Raw genomic sequence first — 19,781 nt, forward strand, 5'->3', positions numbered from 1 at the left:
TATGAGAGAGGGGGGTGTGAGTTGGGAGCAGGGAGTGAAATGGCGGGGGACAGGACGACTTGGAGGCGATTTGTTTGTGGCCACCCCAAACGGGATTGAGGCATCTGGCAATAGATAGATAGAGAAACAGCGATGGGAACCCACGAGCATAGCATATTTCGTGTGTATCTCAGTTAGGTATATTGGGTAAATACATCAGTATTTGGGATGGCTTAGACGAAAAGGTGGTCAGGAGAAAAACATTCATGTGTGTAAAAGTAAACTAGATAAATGTGGATATGGAGACAGGACAACACGAGCATCGCTAAATTCCTGTATACTACAAATAGGTAAATACAAATAGGTAAATACACATACACAAACAACCTCTAACTATCCCCGTCTCTAACTCCCGCTTTCTCCCTCACTCTCTCTTTCAGACTAATTCTTCATTCATTCATTCATTGCCAGACGCCATGTATCCCAAACGGGGTGGCCAACGGCTTAGAGTTAATTGTTTTACAGGGAGGGGCACTAATCCTCCACCAACCCCAATTGACACATAGGGATGCCAACAGCATCTGGTGTTCCCAGGCGGTCACCCATCCAAGTACTAACCAGACCCAACGTCTTGCTACGTTATTATTTCGTAACAGTATGCTACTTTCAGTTTAAAGTTATGGAAAAATCAATGCTATTGTACAAATAGCCTTTAAAAGAAAGCCCCACTTCATTTTTACTTTGGTTTTCCTACTTAAATAGGTATAATTGGAAATATAATCAATCTATATAATATGTATCAATGGTAGGCCACATGTTTTTGCCTTTTATTTACGTGTTACTTTCAGTAGGTATACTAGGTAACAGTGTAAAAGAACATTAGTTTCATTATACAGTAAATAGCTTTTTCCTGTACCTTCAGCTCTAAGCTTCATTAAAGTGACACCGACATGTATGTGATGATTTTTTTATTTTCAATGTAAGTATATACTGACATTACTGGTACACATCATAACCACTCAGAGTGACTAATATTATCAAAACAGTATATAGTGTATTGCTGTATCACAGAATTTTGTTAACCTTTCCTTCATGTACCTGTTTCTTGTCCAAAGTAGCAGGAGCGCCACTACATTTCGTATCAAGTAGCAAAACCAGTAATGCCGCTACTTTTTCAAGTTAGTAACGGGAATGGGAGCGCCGCTACTTTTTATAAGTCGCGTTCCCAGCATTGCACTTTAGACATTTTCGGTGCTGTTCCTCCATTACATCCCCCCCCTCCTCTGACTTCCTCATGGCTGACATTAAAATGTCTTCAGCTGATATATTTTCTGCCATCACTGGTTTCAGTACTAACAAGACATATGGCCCTAATGGGGTCCCTCCTGTTGTCCTCAAGAATTGTGCTTCTGTGTTTACACCCTGCCTAGGTAAACACTTTTGCCTTTACCTGTCAGCTTGTACCTTTCCTTCTTGCTGGAAGTTTGCTTTCATTCAGACTGTCCCAAAGAAGGGTGACCATTCCCATCCCTCTAACTATCGACCAGTTGCTTTAACATCCTGTATATCAAAAGTTTTTGAGCCTGTTCATAATGAAGATATTTTAAAGCACCTTTTCCATCACAACCTTCTTTCAGATCATCAGTATGGGTTCTGCCAGGGACACTCCTCTGGTGATCCTTTCACCTACCTTTCAGACTTCTGGTCATCCTTCTTTCAGGATCGTGGCAAAAGCTTTGCCATTGCACTTGACATCTCAAAGGCTTTCAGTCAAGTCTGGCATAAATCTTTGATTTCCAAACTGCTTTTTTTATGGTTTCAGTCCTTCTATCTGTGCCTTCATCTCTAGTGTCCTTTTTGGTCGTTCTATAGCTGCTGTTGTAGACTGCCAACTTTCTTCTAGAGCTATGAATAGTGATGTTTTCAGGGCTCTGTCCTATCACCAGCTCTCTTCCTTCTGTTCGTCAGCAACCTTCTACGCTGTACATCTAACCCTATCCATTCATATGCTGATGACTCCACCCTTCACCTTTCCATTCACATCCTGCAATGCCCATCTCAGCAGTTACTTCAGCAAACAAGGAAAGAGGTTACAGCACACCTAATTTCTGACTTCCATTACATCTCTGATTGGGATAAAAGTAATACTGTTGTTTTTAATGCATGAAAAAACATATTTCTTACATCATTCAACCTGACAGAATCTTCTGCAAAAATATCCTCTAATTTTGTAATAATATCCGACTCAATCCTGCATCATCTTTAAACATACATGGGAGATCATTCTCTCAGGATATATCATGGTTAGGTCACATAACCTCTCGTATAAAATCTGCTTCCAAGAGGTCATGTGTGCTAAGCTGACTCCATGCCTTTTGTTACCCCTGCACAGTTGTTGATTTTATACACGGGTTTTATTTACCACATGTGTAGAGTAAAACTCAAGTGTGGGGGGATTCCCCACATACAGCTTTTCTGAACAAGGTGGAGTCAAAGGCTTTTCATCTTATTAACCCGCCCTCTGCCAGAGCCGTTTATAAATGGCCATGTCTTTTGCCGTGGGCAGTGCCGGAGCTGTTCATAAACTGCCTAGGATTTAAAAAATCACCCAAAATCAAAACATCGAGAGAGGCTGGGAATATTTACCAGGCATTAAGTTGTGAATGAAGCGCTTCACAGGAGACCATTATGAGTCACCCAGAGTGTGAGCTGTGCACTCGCAGTGCCCCTGCATCAGGTCAACTTTGACCACTGTATAAAGGTGATGGGCAAAAATCGAAATACTGAGAGAATCTGGGAATATTTTCCAGGCATTAAATTTTGAATGTGGCACATCATGGGAGACCACTATGAGCCACCCAGAGTGTATACCACACGTCCGCACTGCCCCTGTATCAGGTCAACTTTGACCTCACATAAAAAAATTTGGCAAAAATCGCATATCACTATGCCCAAGAACAATGGCCACGTGCTCCTAGAACACGTTGGGAGCATCACTAGGGCATATACTTCAGTATACCATGGGCAAACACCAAAGAAAAGCACCTGGTCCCCTATGGAAAAAAGAAAGTCTACAGGGTTCACTAGATAGGCGTGGTCATGATGGGAGCCTAAAATCGTTTTTCAAAATTATCTTCCTTATGGATAATTATCCTTATCATTCACTTTGTCTAGTTGCCAGGCACTCAGTTATGGAGGTGTTGTTTCATCTATCCAACGCTGTGCTGAAGATGCAGTCACACAAACAGGAAGTACTGTAATTTCCAGTTTTAAGGCTGGTATCTGCAGTTCACCTGCAAGCTAATGGAGAAGGTGACAGAAAGAGGAAAGGAGCTGGAAGACTTAGAGTAGGAAGACAGGGGTGGGTGGGATTAAGATGGACTTTTTGGCAGTAGTGGTGGAGTGGCATTGAAAACCACCTTCCCTGACAATCGGCATTTTGAGGGGGGAAATTAACTTAAGAAATGCGTATAACAAATTTGTAAAGACCTGGGACAAAGCAACTCTGGAAGTGGTCAACTGTGGAAGTGATCAAACCTGGATGAAGGTTATTCCCCAGATTTACCCCTCAGTGTCCCCATATACCATCATGGATCCACTGTCTGCTGCTGCTGAAGTTGTCTGTTGCATCCCAGGTGAAGGCTTCACCAAGATAATGAGGGAAGAGACTATAAGAGTTGCTACAGGACAGCACTGAGATATCAGGGAAGATCTCATTGCCCAGGCAGAAGAGGAGGAGACATCAACAGACACCCAAGAAGCTCTGCAGCAAGTACAATTACAACCACAGAGACCATCACTCCATTTTATACAACACACCACAAAGACTCCTGTAGGAGCAGTGTCATGCAATTTTTATGTGATATTAGACTGTCTGTAATCTCTCATCTCCATCTTCCAGGTTAAGCCCAGAAAAAAAGAGGAATAGCTACTATGAATTAAATTTATGCAGTTGCTGATCCATTTACCATAGCTTTAGCAACCAAGAAAGGCTCAAAGGCTCAAACCTGTCTAGAAAAACAAGTTCCTGATGCTAAAATTGAATGTAAGGCCAACAGTGACTAAGGGAAGAGAGGCAAAGAACAGATGAATTGACAAAAGTGGAACACACTCAAGTTATGGCTTATTGGCCTGACTGGCAGTTCACTCAGGCTTTAGCAGGAGTAAATGAAGCTATAGTTACTGGTTTCTCACCAGTTTGAAAATTGATGACTGCAGTAACTCTGCAACTATGGTACGTTAAGCAAAAATACTTCATAAATAGGTATTTCATACCATTTCCAAGACAGTGATGTACATTTGAAGTCATTTTGGGATGGTTACTCTACTGGCCATATTGCTGCAGTCTAATGGTAAGGATGAGCTGCTAAGTGAATTTAACCTTTCCTGGTGTGAAGACCTTAATGACGAGATTGGTGAGATTTTGAATCCAGTCTGCAGTGAACTTTACAAGCAAATTAACAAATAGTGGTGATGTAACCGAGGAAAAGTTAGATTTGTCATTTCTGCATACCTCTGCATTCACAGTTTTTGCATGGCTGTCAGCATTTAAAAAGAAAGTAAAGTCCAGTGATATCCAATGGTCCAGCAGCACACCAAACAACAACCGTTTCACAGTAAAGTGGTCTTTTGCTCTGTTCTCGCAGAGCTTTGTTTGACCAGTACCAGGTATTAAAAATACTTTTTGTTTACAGAACCTTCCAGGAAGAAATTGGCCACATCACCCATTAACAAAGAATTAGCAAAATCTGGATTATGTTTTGCTGTCTCCATTAAAACCTAACAATACTCCTGTCATTCCTTAGCATGATAGTTTACTTCCTGCACTAACTGAATTTTGTATGGATGGAATGAGAGGTCAGGATGCAAATTCTTGACAAACTACCTTGAGATAAATCCAGCTTATGGGCATGTCAACATGTGCATGACATGAGCTCTGCACTAAATCACTTCTCACATGCTCCATATCTTAAGGTCTTATGACTGTTTTTGAATGTGGGTGTGGTTTATTCTGAACTGATCCACTTGCCCCCCCTCTGTTTTACATATGCACAAATTACCCTGTGTGATGGTGCTGATCCCTGACTGCGATCATTGCCAAACTGCCACCTAAATGCTTGCTGAACAGCAGTTATGGAGTTAAACTTTACAAACTGCTTCACAACCAACAGACTGCTGCACGATCCAGTGATCCATTGTGCACTGAATCCAAGACAAAGTTGTGCCAATCGCTACTCCACTCCCTCCTCAAACATCTGCCCATTGTTCCCATGCTTAAAACTGGTTCACTTTACCTGAACCACTCTGCTTGGCTTACTTCCTTGAGAATGAAAATCTAATCCCAGTCTGTACTACTGCACACAGTGAGCAAAATATGGTGCTGAAAGAACCCTCCTAGAATTTATTACAAATCTGTTCTGCAATAGCAGAAGAGATTTTTTATTTTAATTCTGTTGGAATTCTCCCTTGATTCTTTCCACTGATGGGTTTGATAATGAATACTTCCCCTGTATCTTACATTCATTTCCAAACCTGAGACACAGGAGTAGAGGAGTTGATAGATGATGCACAGGCTGCCCAAGAGCTATGCCATGCATTTTTTAAAATCCACTGCTGTTTATCACCAACAAGTCAGAATTGCATCATAAAAAATTAGCATTACTCGTGAGCACTGAAAAAAAAAGAGTATGCCATGCTGTAGGTCCTACAGACTGCTGCACATTCACTGTTTCACCACAGCACAAGCCTAAAATGAAAAAGAGCAAGTTGTTCTTGATAATGTCCTCACACCTGCTTGGTCATGAGTAGAGATAAAATATACGTTAGCTTCATCAACACTATCAAAAGCATTCACCTATAAATGAAACATTGGTTCAGAAAACCAGGAATAATGGAAAAAATCATAAGCAGGGAGAATGTGTATACCTTGGCATCACCTGCTGTGTTAATTAAATAACCACATAAATCAAACAAAATTGTCACCAAAAGAGGTGTGAGTACACTTTTCAGTAGTCACAAGCATGCTTGAGATAAACTGGCTTGCCTCTGATGGAGAGAACTCTCTGTGAGAAGGAAAACGTGATACAGAATACATGAGCCTGGTGCATCAGTAATGGAACCACTAAAGTTTATGTTTTCAGCAGCATATGTAATATTAGATGAGCTGGTAGTGCATTTAGGCTAAATGCAACTTACTGAAGGTAAGCTTTATAGAAACAATGCGTCCTTGTTATTTTCTGGCTTTCTGGAGTCATTTCCACCCATTAACTTAGCCTTCCAAGGTATGAAGTGTGTTCTTAGCCACCATTCAGCGCAAGTGTCAGCTGCAAGTGTGTGAGATCTCACTTGCTGTGGGTAGCTCCAGTGAGTAACCAGAGACAGAAAAATATGGAGAATTTAAACATTTGAAACTCAGTAATGATGGATGGAGGTCACATTTCCAGTATTGCTCCCAAACAATAGAAATTTGAACTCAGATGAGAGGTAGTTTTAATTTAGTCTCAGTAAAATAATTTACTGGCATTATCTTGAAGTTTGTTACCTCCCACCTTGATGTGGCCAGCTTTCAGGATATCTCCCACCTCAGGGATGCTGTTTGAGTGTGGTGCTGCCTTGTAATTCCTTTAGGGATGGAGAGAGCAGGAACAGAGAAAAATAGTTCACAAGAGCAAAATGGCATGGGTAATTATCTCAGTGTGGAGAGGATGGAGAATGAAAGACTGACTAAGAGGGTGTATGTAGGTGAGATGGAGGGAGGGAGAGGGAGGGGTAGACCGAGGATGAGGTGGAGGGATGGAGTTGAGAGGTATATGAGGGAGGGGGGGGTGAGTTGGGGGGAGGGGAGTCAAATGGTGGGTGACAGAGTGACTTGGAGGCGTTTTGTCTGCGGCCACCCTTTGCGGGATTAGGGCGTCGGGCTATAGATAGATAGATAGATAGTTATATAGCCAGGCACAGTATATCATATTAGGAGAAAGCTGGACAGTGGACTTCAGTTGTAGTCATCATTGCTAAAAGGGTTGTAATAACATTCAAAACAAATTATTCTGAAATGTATTTACTTTGAAATGTTATGTTTTTGCATTGCCAGCTCTGCCTAGCTAAGATGGTGGTGACTGTTAGTGATGAATGTTAATAACTATAACAGTACAGCTCTTGTTTATATGACATAAATGCATAATTGACTACCATATTCAGAATCACTCATATTTTGCTTCAATCTTCTCCCATTTTACAGCATTGACAATGTACTTGGTAGTGAGAAAGGGTCGAAAAAATCCCTGCCGTTGGGGGGGGTTGGTGCCCTCAAGCGTGGCTCAGACCATGACGGGTCGAGTGAGGGCAGCTGGCAGGTTTGGTGCTAGCCGTTCCCGCCTTGCATGGTGTCACTGTGTTGGCCGCTGCATCCCTGACCCAGCCCTAACACACAACATACCTTAAAACCTAACTCATAACACTTACTGAAACATTTTTTCCCAGGAAGGACTATTGATCAGTAACTGAATACAGTACTGTAACTGCAGTATTGTTAACCCCTTCAGTTTAATTATGTCATTTACTTTATTCAAGCTCACCCTGAATATTTTATGCAGCTCAATTAAGGTTTGGGGTAATAAATGGTAAAAGCTGTTCCCATCAACTCCCTCAGTACCAAGATTTTTGTCTAGCAAATGCTAAGTGGCATCCTTCAGCTTGGGTAAGACCTGTGGTAGTGAAGGGGTTTGAGCTTGATGCTGTCAGTACAGTACAGTACATAGCATTATGAATTCTACTGAAGGGGTTGATTGTGTCAATGCATTTATGAGGAAATAGGTGTTGTGTGTTTGAGCTGATGGCCTCAATTGTGGAGGAGAGTGTGGCCATGAGCTTAGTGGTTATGAATCTGTGTCACACCACAATAACATATCATTAACTATAGTTTTAATGTACTGAATGTTTTGTTGTATTCACCAGTACATGAAATGTGAAGCATTTCATACCAAGTACAGTGCTGTGCAGACTTCGTTCATTGCAGCTTGTTTAAGGTTATGTTTCAGAATTGAGAAACATTCAGTTCATATCTCTGATGGAAATGGAAGCCAGTTTTTATTAATGAAGATATAAGTAACATCAGATGTAGATGAAACTGATGTGAATAAAAGTGGAGGAGGATGGCCAGCAGGGCTGTATCATCTTTTAAAAAATCATTGGCAGGAGAATGATGATTATTGGTGATTATTTATGCCTCAGTTTTTTTCTCAACACCTTTCTGCAATTTTTTTTTCCTTTTCAACAATGCAAATAGTCTGCCATAGTTGTCATCAGTCACAAAAGTTAAAACATTAAAAAAAAAATCAGTACCAAATGGCTCTTAAAACTAAACAGCACATCAGTAACATAAGATGCACAAATAATTCAATTATGAATAATGTATATCACAAACCTGAATAATTTTAAAACATTGGTATTTTCAGTCATCTTACAATGTTCCCCCAGAAGATGTTGGTGTTGTAGAGAGAGGATGCAAAATTCAGTGACCATGTCACCATTTCATTATGGCTAGAGGAATGTCCAGAACATACTCCACATCATGGCCTTCATGTCATCCAGTTTTATTTTGTGCTTGTAGTTAAGCAAATACATTGCTGAATATTCTTGGTTACAATGTGAAATTGTGTTGTAATATTTATTTCACTAGGTCATATACCAGATACAAAATAAATTCTGCTGCCAGTGTGGGAGGATACTGAAACCTGATTGACATAGCACTGGGAGGATCAGTACACAACAGCTAAGATTTTGTGTATAGTACCCTCGCGTCCAACACGCGTTAGTCCAGCACGATTCGGGTCCAGCACGGAGAGCAATTTTCATTCATTCATTCATTGCCAGACGCCATGTATCCCAAACGGGGTGGCCAAGGGCTTAGAGTTAATTGTTTTACAGGGAGGGGCACTAACCCTTCACCAACCCCACTTGACATGTAGGGATGCCAACAGCATCTGGTGCTCCCAGGCAGTCACCCATCCAAGTACTAACCAGACCCAACGTTGCAATTAATTAGTATTATTTAATACGATTTAATTACTGCAACACGAGTGTGTTAGCATAACACGCACAGAGCTCCGAGAAGTGGGGGAAATCCGTAGAGTTCACTCTAGCACGATCACCCCCGGTCCAACACGGTCATACTGGACATTCCCATGATGATGATAGCCAATGAAAACTTCTGATCAAGTAGCCTTCCCCGCCCGCTATCATGACGTGATCGTGATGCCGCCCAATTAAAAACGCTTCTGGTGTCACGTGATGTTTTGTTTAAATTTCTCCCGCCACAGCGCCACTCAGTCACATAATTGCATTGGAAGGTGCTTTTTTCTTGCTGCATTTTCTGCCCTTGTTACTGCATTTTACCCTGCTCATGATGCCTAGGAAGCCTTCTGAGAACCCCAAGAAGCGTCGGCACCTCCCTCAGGCCACCAAGCTAGAAAGCATCGAGAGGAAGAAGAAAGGGGAGAGGAAAGTTGACATTGCCAAGGCCTACGACATGAATGAAGCCAACGTGAGGATCATAATAAAAAACTAAGACAAGATCCTGGCAGCCGAAGGCTATCACATGGCACTTCATACCAGGTTTGCCGAGGATACGATGGTAAATCGGAACAGTAACGTGGTAAAATTGCCGACGATACCATGGGCATTTGGAATTCATCTGGATGGATTCCTGCCGAGGATACGGGCAAAACAGTGTGACCAAAACCCAGGCGACTCGACAGAGAATATATCGTACTACAGCATTGAACATTTAGCCTGACACTGAATACATATTAATATTTCAGAATAAATATCAATCGTTTTGAAACCCTTCTCATCGGCGTGTGTACCAGTTTATAAACAAAGTTGCTTCTCCTTATTCTTTACCGAGTCAGCGACAGCGATCACTTTCCACAGTCACGAGACGGGGCTCTGGCAACAGTGTGAGAAGCATGCACTTTGCCGAGGATTACAGTGCTAGGACAGGCAGAAGCAGGACCTTCCATGGCTGTGGACGAAGATAGTGATTCTGAGTGTGATTTCGAAGGATTTATGAGGGAGGTTGAGGAGGAGCAACAGCCATTAACCGCTAGTGACGCCAGCAGCCATCCTCCGGGGACCCAGTAGGACTACCTACAGCCTTGGATACCACCTTCCATTCCCAGCAAACCCACCAACACTATCCTAAAAGGTTACTTATCATTCATAGCACAGTACCATTTATTATAATTACAATAGTACCAATATATGTATAGGTATATGGTAGGTATTTAGGGTGACTTTTCCGAGGGTTGCTGACATAATTCATTTTTCCCCATAAGCTCTATTATTAGTCCAAACATTTTTGGTCCAACACATGACCCATGCATGACAATATTACCGTGCTGGATGCGAGGGTACTGTATATATATATATACTGTATATATACATATATATATATATATATACATGTAATCCCTGTAATATCCGGACGCCCATTTTCCAGACATCCCCAATAACCGGACATTTTCGTCCTGGGATCCAATATTCCCAAAATGGGCCAAAAACCGCAAAAATTATTTTAAAATCTGATTTTTTCCCGCCTGTAATTTGAAGTTGGCGCTCGCTGCGCGGGCCAGCTATGTTCTGGTGCATTGTTCTGCCGACATCTGCTAGAGCACCCCTGCATCCTCTTGTTGTGTGTGCATGCTCGTCATCATGGCCGCCCACGTGCTCGCTTTTGTGGTGGTGCCTTACCTGCTGCAGGTTCTCCTGCTGCTCTCGTGCCTCTCATTCGTGTGTGTGATGATGGCCCTGCCACCTGAGAAGAGGAAGAGAATGATTTTGACTCTGGAGAAGAAGAGGGAGATATTGGACAAGGTGGATTCGGGATGGTCTACCTCACGCATCCTCCATGAATTCAACCTGACCCAATCTACTTTGTTTGATATCAAGAGATCCCGCGACAAACTCATGCAGTACACAGCTGACTTCTCGTCGAAAAGCAAACGCAACGTGGAGAGGAAGGTGATGTATACTCCCAAGTATGCAGACGTTGACCGCTCCGCGTTGATTTGGTATTGACAGCAACGTCCTGCTGGTGTGATGGTGCGTTGCACGGAGCTGAAGCCTGCTGCTGAGAAGTTCGCAAGGCTTCACGATGCCCTAGGCTTCAAGGCATCCGAAGGTTGGCTCCGCGTTCAAGTAACGACATGGCCTTACCAACAGTAAGTCTCATGGTGAAGCTTTGGACGCCAACGAGGATGGCGTAGACGAGTTTCAGCACAAGGTGAAGGGCTTGATCGACAGTGAGGGCCTCACTCTCGGTCAAGTCTACAATGCTGATGAAACTGGCTTATTCTATCGCTCTTTGCCGACGAACACTAGCCGAGGAGACGGAGAAGCGTGTACCTGGCCGCAAGCTCTGCAGACAATGGATATCTGCTTTGTGTTGTGCCAATGCTAACAGCATGCAGCGGCTCAAGCCCGTTATTGTTGGCCGTGCAAAGCAGCCTTGGTGTCTTCGTGGGGTGATGGATGTCCTTCCTGTCGTCTGGTACCATTCCTTGAAGGCATGGTTCACAGCCCAGATCTTCAAAGACTGGTTCCACTGCCATTTCGTCAAGGAGGTCATCCATTACCAGACGGAGAAACTGGGAATCCCACGCGACCAGGTAAAGGCCATCCTTCTCCTCGACAATGCACCTGCCCACCTGTGCGACAAGGAGTTGGTGGCTGAGAATCGGCGCATTAGGTGCATGTTTCTGCTACCTAATACTACTGCTGTCATCCAACCAATGAACCAAGGAGTGATCGTGGGAACGAAGAGGCTGTACCGCCGGAAGTTCCTGGCCGAGGTGATGGTTGTTCTCGAGGACGAGGATGAGTGCAGGAAGGGACGGGACATGCGAGCCCAGCGGACTTTGGAAAACCTTTGCCGCTACAACATCAAGTCTGCCATCTACAACTGGGCCAATGCATGGAAGGAAATCCCTATCAAGACTCTAGAAAATTGTTGTTCTTGTCTGCTTCTCGGAACGGATGTGGAGCACGATTTCCTAGGTTTTGACGTGGATGAATTCCATGCACATCTACGTGCGCATGGGGACAATGTTGATGTGGACGAAGTGCGTGAGTGGTTGGATGATGACAAGGGCGATCCTGGGTATCAGACAATGTCTGATATCGAGATCGCATCTTCAGTTGCAGGTGTCAGTACCCAGCTTGAAGATTCCAACGAGGACGGCGACGATGATGCGGACTCCTCTCAGCGTGACACTACTTCAGCCATCCCCAAGCTGAGCGCACCCCAGGAACACCTAGAGTTTGTTCTGGACTACCTGGAGCACCCAGACTGTGACAGGGAGATGCGGCCCTTGGGACATGTGGAGGAAGTGCATGCTTTCAGGCAGCACATCATTAATTGTCAAAATCGTCGTTCCTTGCGTCAATCAATCATTGACAGCTTTTTCAGGCCCATGACCCCCGCTGTGCCCAGGGCTCCACTCCATTGCCTCCCCAAGACAGGCCCTCATGCTCCGAGCCACAGCCCAGCACATCAGGCATGGTGGAGTCACCACTCGAAGTGAGTTTGCGTCTCTCTTCAGAGTCATCTGCAGTGGGTAAGCCATCACCACAACCCAGCGACGCACCCCTAGGTCACCTGCATGTGCTACGCTCAGACTCTGACAGTGATTAGATGCCAAGAACTTCTCCACTAGACCACACGGGAATTTACAGTGTTGTGCAGTGAAAAATAAAAACAGTGCATAGTGTTAAGGAATTTGAGTTCTGAGTGAAAAGACAAAGATTTAATGGACTGTCAGTGTAACGTAAATTAACTAGAGTGTGTTTTGTTTAGAAAATGGTTTTATGAGTGGAAAGACTTTAAGTGCAGAGTGCAACACGTATTTCATTAAGGTACAATGGAGCGCAAGTTAGACAAGAGTGCGCAGTGTTAAGCGAATGGAATTCTGAGTGCAAATGACTAAGTTCTGTGCAAGACTTCATGAACAGTGTACTGCAAGTGCTTCAGAAACTCCTTCTTACTGTCACAGTCTGAGAGGAGGTGGGTTATTCATCGAGATAGCCAGGGACTTGCTGTAAGTACCCAGAATGTTTCATATTGTACTGTACTGTATTTTCCATACTTACCTCTAACACCTCATTTCACTCTTTTATGTCCCTTATTGGTGTGAATACTGTCTTAGGTGCTATGCATGTGCTGTAGGGAGGTGTTTTTCTGAGTTAGGCTAGGTTAGGGTCCATAACTACCAGTCCAGGAGCCAGGGACTTGTAAGTACCCAGAATGTTTAATATTGTATAAGCCTACCTCTGAAACCTCATTTTATGGTTCTTTTGCATTTATTGCAGTTTTTTATGTCCCTTATTGGTGTGATTTGGGTCTTAAATAGGTGCAATGCATGTCCAAAGGGAGTTGTATAGGTGTTTTTCTGAGTTAGGGTCCATAAGTACAAGTCCAGGAGGCTGGGGCCCAATATCCGGACAGGATCACTATCCGGACATGCCTTTGGGTCTATTACATCGGGTATTGGAGGGATTACTTATATATATAGATATACAGTGGGCTCGCACAGTGCGCGTCACCGCAGTGCGCGATTCGCCTTGTGCACGAGTGACCAAAAATCATAACCAAAAACCCTTTAATGCGCGAGTTTACCGCACAGAACGCGAGGCAGAGGCAAGGAGTGGCTCAAAAATGCCATTTTCTACTAGTGCGCGACCACCCCTCACAGAGCGCGTCACGTGTCATCATGTTGATGCGCAGAAATTCCCAGGTATTCTACTGTTGAGGATGAAGAGGATGCAATGTCAGAAGTGTCAGCATTGGACTTTGAAGGGTTTATGGCCAAAGTGAGTGACTTTGATGCTCCTGGGGAAGGTGCTCAAGAGGAGTCTGTGGAGGGAAGTGTTGGTGCGGTGGGAGGTGCGGTGGGGAGTGCGGTGCTGTAAGTGTTGCCGTGCCTCGAAACCCCTGTTATTTAAGGTCATCGGGCCTGTTGTTTACTGTTGTTAAGGTGACTACCCATATTTTTGTTATTGTAGCTATAGCTTTAGTACAATGTCTGAAACATATGACCTTTATTATGTCTCTAAGGGCCCAAAAATGTCCAGGTATGAGGGGGTACCGCCCATATGTAATTATTCCCATAAGATTATGTATTCCTAGTACGCGAATTCCCAGTGCGCGAGCTCATGCACCGCCCAATCTCTCATGCACTATGTGAGCCCACTATATATATATATATACACACACACAGTACATCCCCACAGGACACGAGTATATGGGCGGCAGAGGAAGTAACGTACTGTGAATACACAAACCTAAGGGAAAAATTACATATGGGCAGCACCCCCCCCTTCATGGGCAACCCTTGAGACCCCTTTCAGACCTAAGTATTGTACTATACAGGGAAACTATCTAAGACCTATTACCAAAGAGAAAGTAAACCAACAAGATTATGGCTTTACTAGGTAAATCAACAAGGATATGGCTTAACTAAACCAACAAGAATATGGCTGCTTACCTTTACCCAAGAGGACAGTAGGCTTGATGGAGGTAAGAAGAGGATCCAAGGCAGGATGAGGCACCTAACATGCATCTCCTGCATCACCCACCACACCACCCGACACACCACCTTCCTCACCACTTTCCTCACCAGCACTTTCGACACTTGCACCAGCTAATGCACTCACTTTGTTCATAAACCCTTCAAAGTCTATTTCTGACACCTCAGACATCAAATCAGTCTCTTGATCCTCCTCAGGAAATGCTTTTGTGATGTTGAAGGGAGTGATTCCTCACTTTGTTCAAGCCAAAGGTAACGGATGATGAGTGTTTGTTTGCGTCTGTTTACTTCCTGGTTGTACTTGTCGTTGTAGAGGCGAACGGTTTTGTCCAGTGAAGACATTACCTCCTCCACTAGCAATTGAGAGCGTTCGATGTCCTTGAATTCTTCCTTGAATTCATCAAGGGCATACAGTACCCTGCTGATCTCCATCATGGACAAATCTTCACTCTCCATCACTGTTGTTGCTGGCTTTGCTGCGATTTCCTGCTCTGCGTCAGCCTCGACCACTCACTGCACGATTTACTGGGGATCCTGCTCCTCTGCTGCCGAATGTGAACCCCTGATCTCCTCCAGCGGGACGGCCTGAAACCCGGGCACAGCTTTTGCACTTGTGAGAGCGGCTGCCTTGGCAGTGGCCAGGGACTGAAAGCTGCTTCCCAGTGAGATTTCACACACGTGCAGTACGAGGAGGCGCCAAGCATAGTTAATTATTGCAATGGTTATATCTGCCCAAGAGGACAACAAGAGAGTGATGACATCCTTGATGTTGAATGACCGCCAAAAAGCCATAATAGTCTTCTCAGAAGTTGAAGTTGGTTGTGCAGGTGCTGTGCGCGGTGAGGATGAAGCGGGTGGCAAGTCCAAACCATCCTCGGCGTCCATGACATCATTCCCAACTGTGTTCAAGTCGAGAATTGCCTGCAGTTCCTCAGAGCTGTCGGTCTTGCTTCGGAGGTGATCGTAGAGGCGTTGGTGGTATAGCTGCTTGACCGTTGCAATCAACTCCTGGTCTAGCGCTTGGATGAGAGAGGTCGTTCGTGGGGCAGAAAAACAATCTTTCTATCCTTGCTAAGGTCTGCTAGCCAGGTTGGAGGACTTGGGGCATTATCAAGGATGAGAAGCACCTTGAAGGGGATGCCAGGTTCCCGGGATTTTGCCTTGGCATCAGGGATGAAATGCCGCAACAGCCACTCGGAACTGATGCTACTTGTCATCCAACCATTGGAGTTGCTGTACCAGTATACCCCGCTGTAATCCATGCAGCGCTGATTCTTGAAACATCTGGGGTGTGCTGCAGTATGCACCACAGCAGGCCGCATCTTGTGTGAGCCTGATAAGTTCACGGCGAACATGACTATTATCCTGTTCTTGTCGATTTTTCTGCCCCGGGCCTGGCGCTGGTGCTTACTAACATAAGTACACTTCAGCATAGCCTTGTAGTATAGGGCTGTTTCATCAGTGTTAGAAATTTGGTCCCTGCTGTAGCCACCCTCGTTGATTATCCTCTTTAGGATGGCTGGATAATCACTGGCCGCCATTTCATCCGCTGATGCACGTTTCCCTGTGAGGCGAATTTGACGTAGCTTCTTCCTTTTCAGATAGCGGCAAAGCCTTCCCAGGGAGGCTTTAAATGGTTTCTTTTCAGCAAACTTCAGAGCTGCAGCTTTGTAGAAAATCTTGGTCTGGCCCCTGATGTAGCGCCCGTTCAGTGGAATTCCTTCCTTCTCCTTCCTCAGGATAAATGTAGCCAGGTACCATTCTATAAGAATTATAGCCTGGTTGGTCGCCTGCTTCTCCCGTCCAATGCCGCCGTCCCATATGTCTTCACAGTCTTCTTTATGGCCTCCCTGTTAGCCCATATAGTTTGCACAGATGATTCTGCCAACCTAGTTCCTTGCCAATGGCCGTGTTACCTTTCCCACTCTCCTTCCTCCTAATGTCTTGCATCTTCATGGCATGGGTGATGCACTTCTTCCTGGAGGAGGGGGCAGACATCCTGGCTCAAAGAAAAAATAACCTCAGAGTAAACGGGGACGTACCTGGAACAGTGAGTGTACCCTCTGTGCGCGTGTTTTCTCTGCTGGGACTCTCACCTCACCACTCTCCAAACGGCTCATATGGGCATCATGTGACGAATGAGGAGCATCGACGTCACAAGGTGGGCGGAGCGTAAGTAAGCGTAATCGCTTCTTGGGGGGGGCAATGTCGTGTACTCAGGGTAACCCCGGATTTGGGCCACTCTTCGCCTCCTGTCTTGCTTACAAGGAGTTCAGTTCGCATGCTAATAAAAAAAAAATAAAAAAAATAAAAAATAAAAAACCTCGCGTACAAGGGGGATCGTGTACTCGGAACTCGCGTACTGTGGGGATGTACTGTATATGTATATATATATATATATATATATATATGGACATACTTATAAGCCAGGAAGAAATGTGACACTCGCACAAGTGAAGAGCGCTGTGAAGGTGCTGAAAAATGGGAAAGCAGCTGGGGTTGATGAGGTGTATGCAGAGATGATTAAGTGTAGTGTAGACAGCGGAATGAAGTGCTTGTTGAAGTGGATGAGTGAAACTGTGCCAGCAGAGTGTAAAAAGGCTGTGATTTTACCCCTGTGCAAGAATTTTTGTGGCATAAATTTACTGAGTGTGGAAGGGAAGTTATATGGAAGAATTATTTTAGAGGAAGTAAGGGAGATATCAGAAGTCCTAGTGAGTGATGAAGATGGGTGGCTTTAGGAGTGGCAGCGAATGTGTGGATCATATATTTGCGGAGAGACAGAGAGTGGAGAAGGCTTGTGAGAAAGACTATAAGATATTTATGGCTTTCATGGATCTGGAAAAAGCATACAACAAAGTAGACAGAGAAGGATTGTGGAAGGTTTTGTGCATGTACAGTGTAGATGGTAAGATGCTAGGTGCCATTAAGAGGTTTTATGATGGTAGTGATGCATGCGTAAGGGTTAATGGACATCTAAGTGAATGGTTCACGATCAGTGTGGGCGTCCGACAAGGTTGTGTGATGTCCTCATGGTTGTTCAGTATATATATGGGGTGATGAGAGAAGTAAAAACATGAGAAATGGAGAGGGGGGGATGGTGTTGGTAATGAATGGTGATGGATGTAATATCTCAAATATGTTGTGTGCTGATGATGCAGTACTGCTTGCAGGTACTGGACAAGAACTTGGTAGACTAGTGCAGAGTTTTGCTGATGTCTGTGAGCATTGTGCCTTGAGAGTAAATGTAGAAATGAGTAAAGTGATGATTATTGAGAGAGCAGGTGACTCCCAATGTGATGTTACAGTGAATGGAGAGAGACTGGAATTGGTGAGAGAGTTCAAATACCTGGGTACACTGTTAGAAGAGAGAGGAAAATGTGCAAAAGAGTGGAAAGTAAAGTGACACAAGGAAGGAAAATAACTGGTGCAATGGAGGCCTTGATAAGGAACAGATGCTAGAGTGTTGCAGCTGCAAGAGGCATACATGAAGGAGTGTTAGTGTCAACTTTAACATATGGATGTGACACTATGGTGTGACATGAAAATGAAAAGTCAGGAATGAGGGCAGTGGAAATGGGACTGCTGAGGAATGTATGTGGAGTACAGAGAATGGACAGGATATGAAATAATGTGATTTATGAAAGATGTGGAGTGAAGAAGTTTGTGGACATCAGAATCGAGGAGAGTGTACTGGGATGGTATGGTCATGTGGAGAGAATGGATAATAATAGAGTGGTGAAAAAGGTATATCTGAATGAATATGAAGGAGGAAGGAGGCAAGGTAGGCCAAGGAGAAGGTGGAGGGATATAGTGGATGAGTGTTAGAGGAATAGAAGTGTGGAAGTCGGTGAGGCTAGGTGACTCATAAGAGATTGAGCTGGCTGGATGAATATTGTGAGACGAAGCATATGATCGGGAATTTGGCACCCATTTTTAATGTGACAGCGTCCAGACTGACTCTGGGATATGTCTGTATGAAGCTACGGAACGTGGTGAATGTTTTTGGCGTATCGGATAGAGCCAGGATTCCGAGGGTTGAATGGTGAGCGAATGGAAATGTTGCCCATTGGACTGGGCAGATTTGGGCTGTTTGGACATTTCTACTCCTCACCCTGCCCTAGGATGGGAAAGGAGGTCCAGATGATGATGATGATGATGATGAATGATATATATATTGTACACATATATATATATATATATATATATATGTATACAGTATATATATACACTCAACCCTCGGCTATCACGGGTTCCGCTATAGCGTATCTCGCTATCATGCCTATATAAAAAACTACCCAAATACCTTTATCATTCACTAAATGCCTGCTATCACGCACGGCAAATGTTCGAAAATTTCAAAAAGCCAGACTCCAGTGCTCCGCCCAGCCAATAAAAGCATCACTCTGTGATTGGTCGTGTGACGTCAGCGCCAGCCAAACGCTGATTGGACGCCCAACCAAGTCTCCTGCCTGCCAAACCATTCAAGTGCACGCCCTCAGACCGTGAACAGTGATAACAAGAACAATAACCTTTTTTATGATATGACCATGGCCAACGTACCCCCTCCCCGTCCCCTTACCATCACCCAACATAATGCTGCGGCACCTGGCAGGGAAATAAAGAAGAGGAAGAACCTAAGTTATGCAGATAAACTGGAAATGTGAAACTTATAGAGAATGGTGAGACCAAGCGAAGTGTGGGGAAGAAATATAACATCAGTGAATCAACTGTGAGGGGTATTTATACGAATCGTGATCACATCATAAAACATGCTCATTTTTAGACTATTATATATTAATATGTGATACAAAAAGGGTATCTTTGGGGTAAATATTGAGGTCATGGCACCAGTTAGAATTATTACCATAAGTTCTTCAATTCGGCTATCATGGTTTCGGCTATAGCGCAGCCGTAGCGGGACCAATTGGGAGTGATAGCTGAGGGTTGAATGTATATACTGTATATGTATATATACAGTAACAGTCCTCTAACCCGGCCACCAATAATCTGATAATCCCAGTACTCCAAATTTGTCAAGGCAAAATTTTTCTAATTTTTCTAGGCTTTTTTTTGAAGTTTCCTGGAAGTTTTTCAATTTCTTTGGGCTTTATCTAAGGATTTATCTGGTTGGACTTGCCGTTGGACTTGAATGTACCTGCCTGCAACTGGTTATCTACACTTCTCTGCATTTCCAGTGAGTAAAACAATAACCCATAT

The 19,781-nt window shown here is 44.0% G+C and overlaps 1 protein-coding gene across 1 annotated transcript in view; it reads left to right on the forward strand.

The window, feature by feature from the left end:
* The window catches only part of cac (calcium voltage-gated channel subunit cacophony), a 2,326,612-nt gene that overhangs the window by 2,173,972 nt on the left and 132,859 nt on the right, over positions 1 to 19,781 (forward strand). Inside the window, exon 46 of the mRNA XM_080268748.1 lies at positions 7,217 to 7,331. Within this exon, the coding sequence (XP_080124874.1) occupies positions 7,217 to 7,331 (115 nt within the window). The remainder of the gene's footprint in view (positions 1 to 7,216; positions 7,332 to 19,781) is intronic.

Source organism: Coenobita brevimanus, chromosome 29, assembly GCF_032717465.1.
Source record: "Coenobita brevimanus isolate Jiangsu-jjx chromosome 29, ASM3271746v2, whole genome shotgun sequence".
Lineage (NCBI taxonomy): Eukaryota > Metazoa > Arthropoda > Malacostraca > Decapoda > Coenobitidae > Coenobita > Coenobita brevimanus.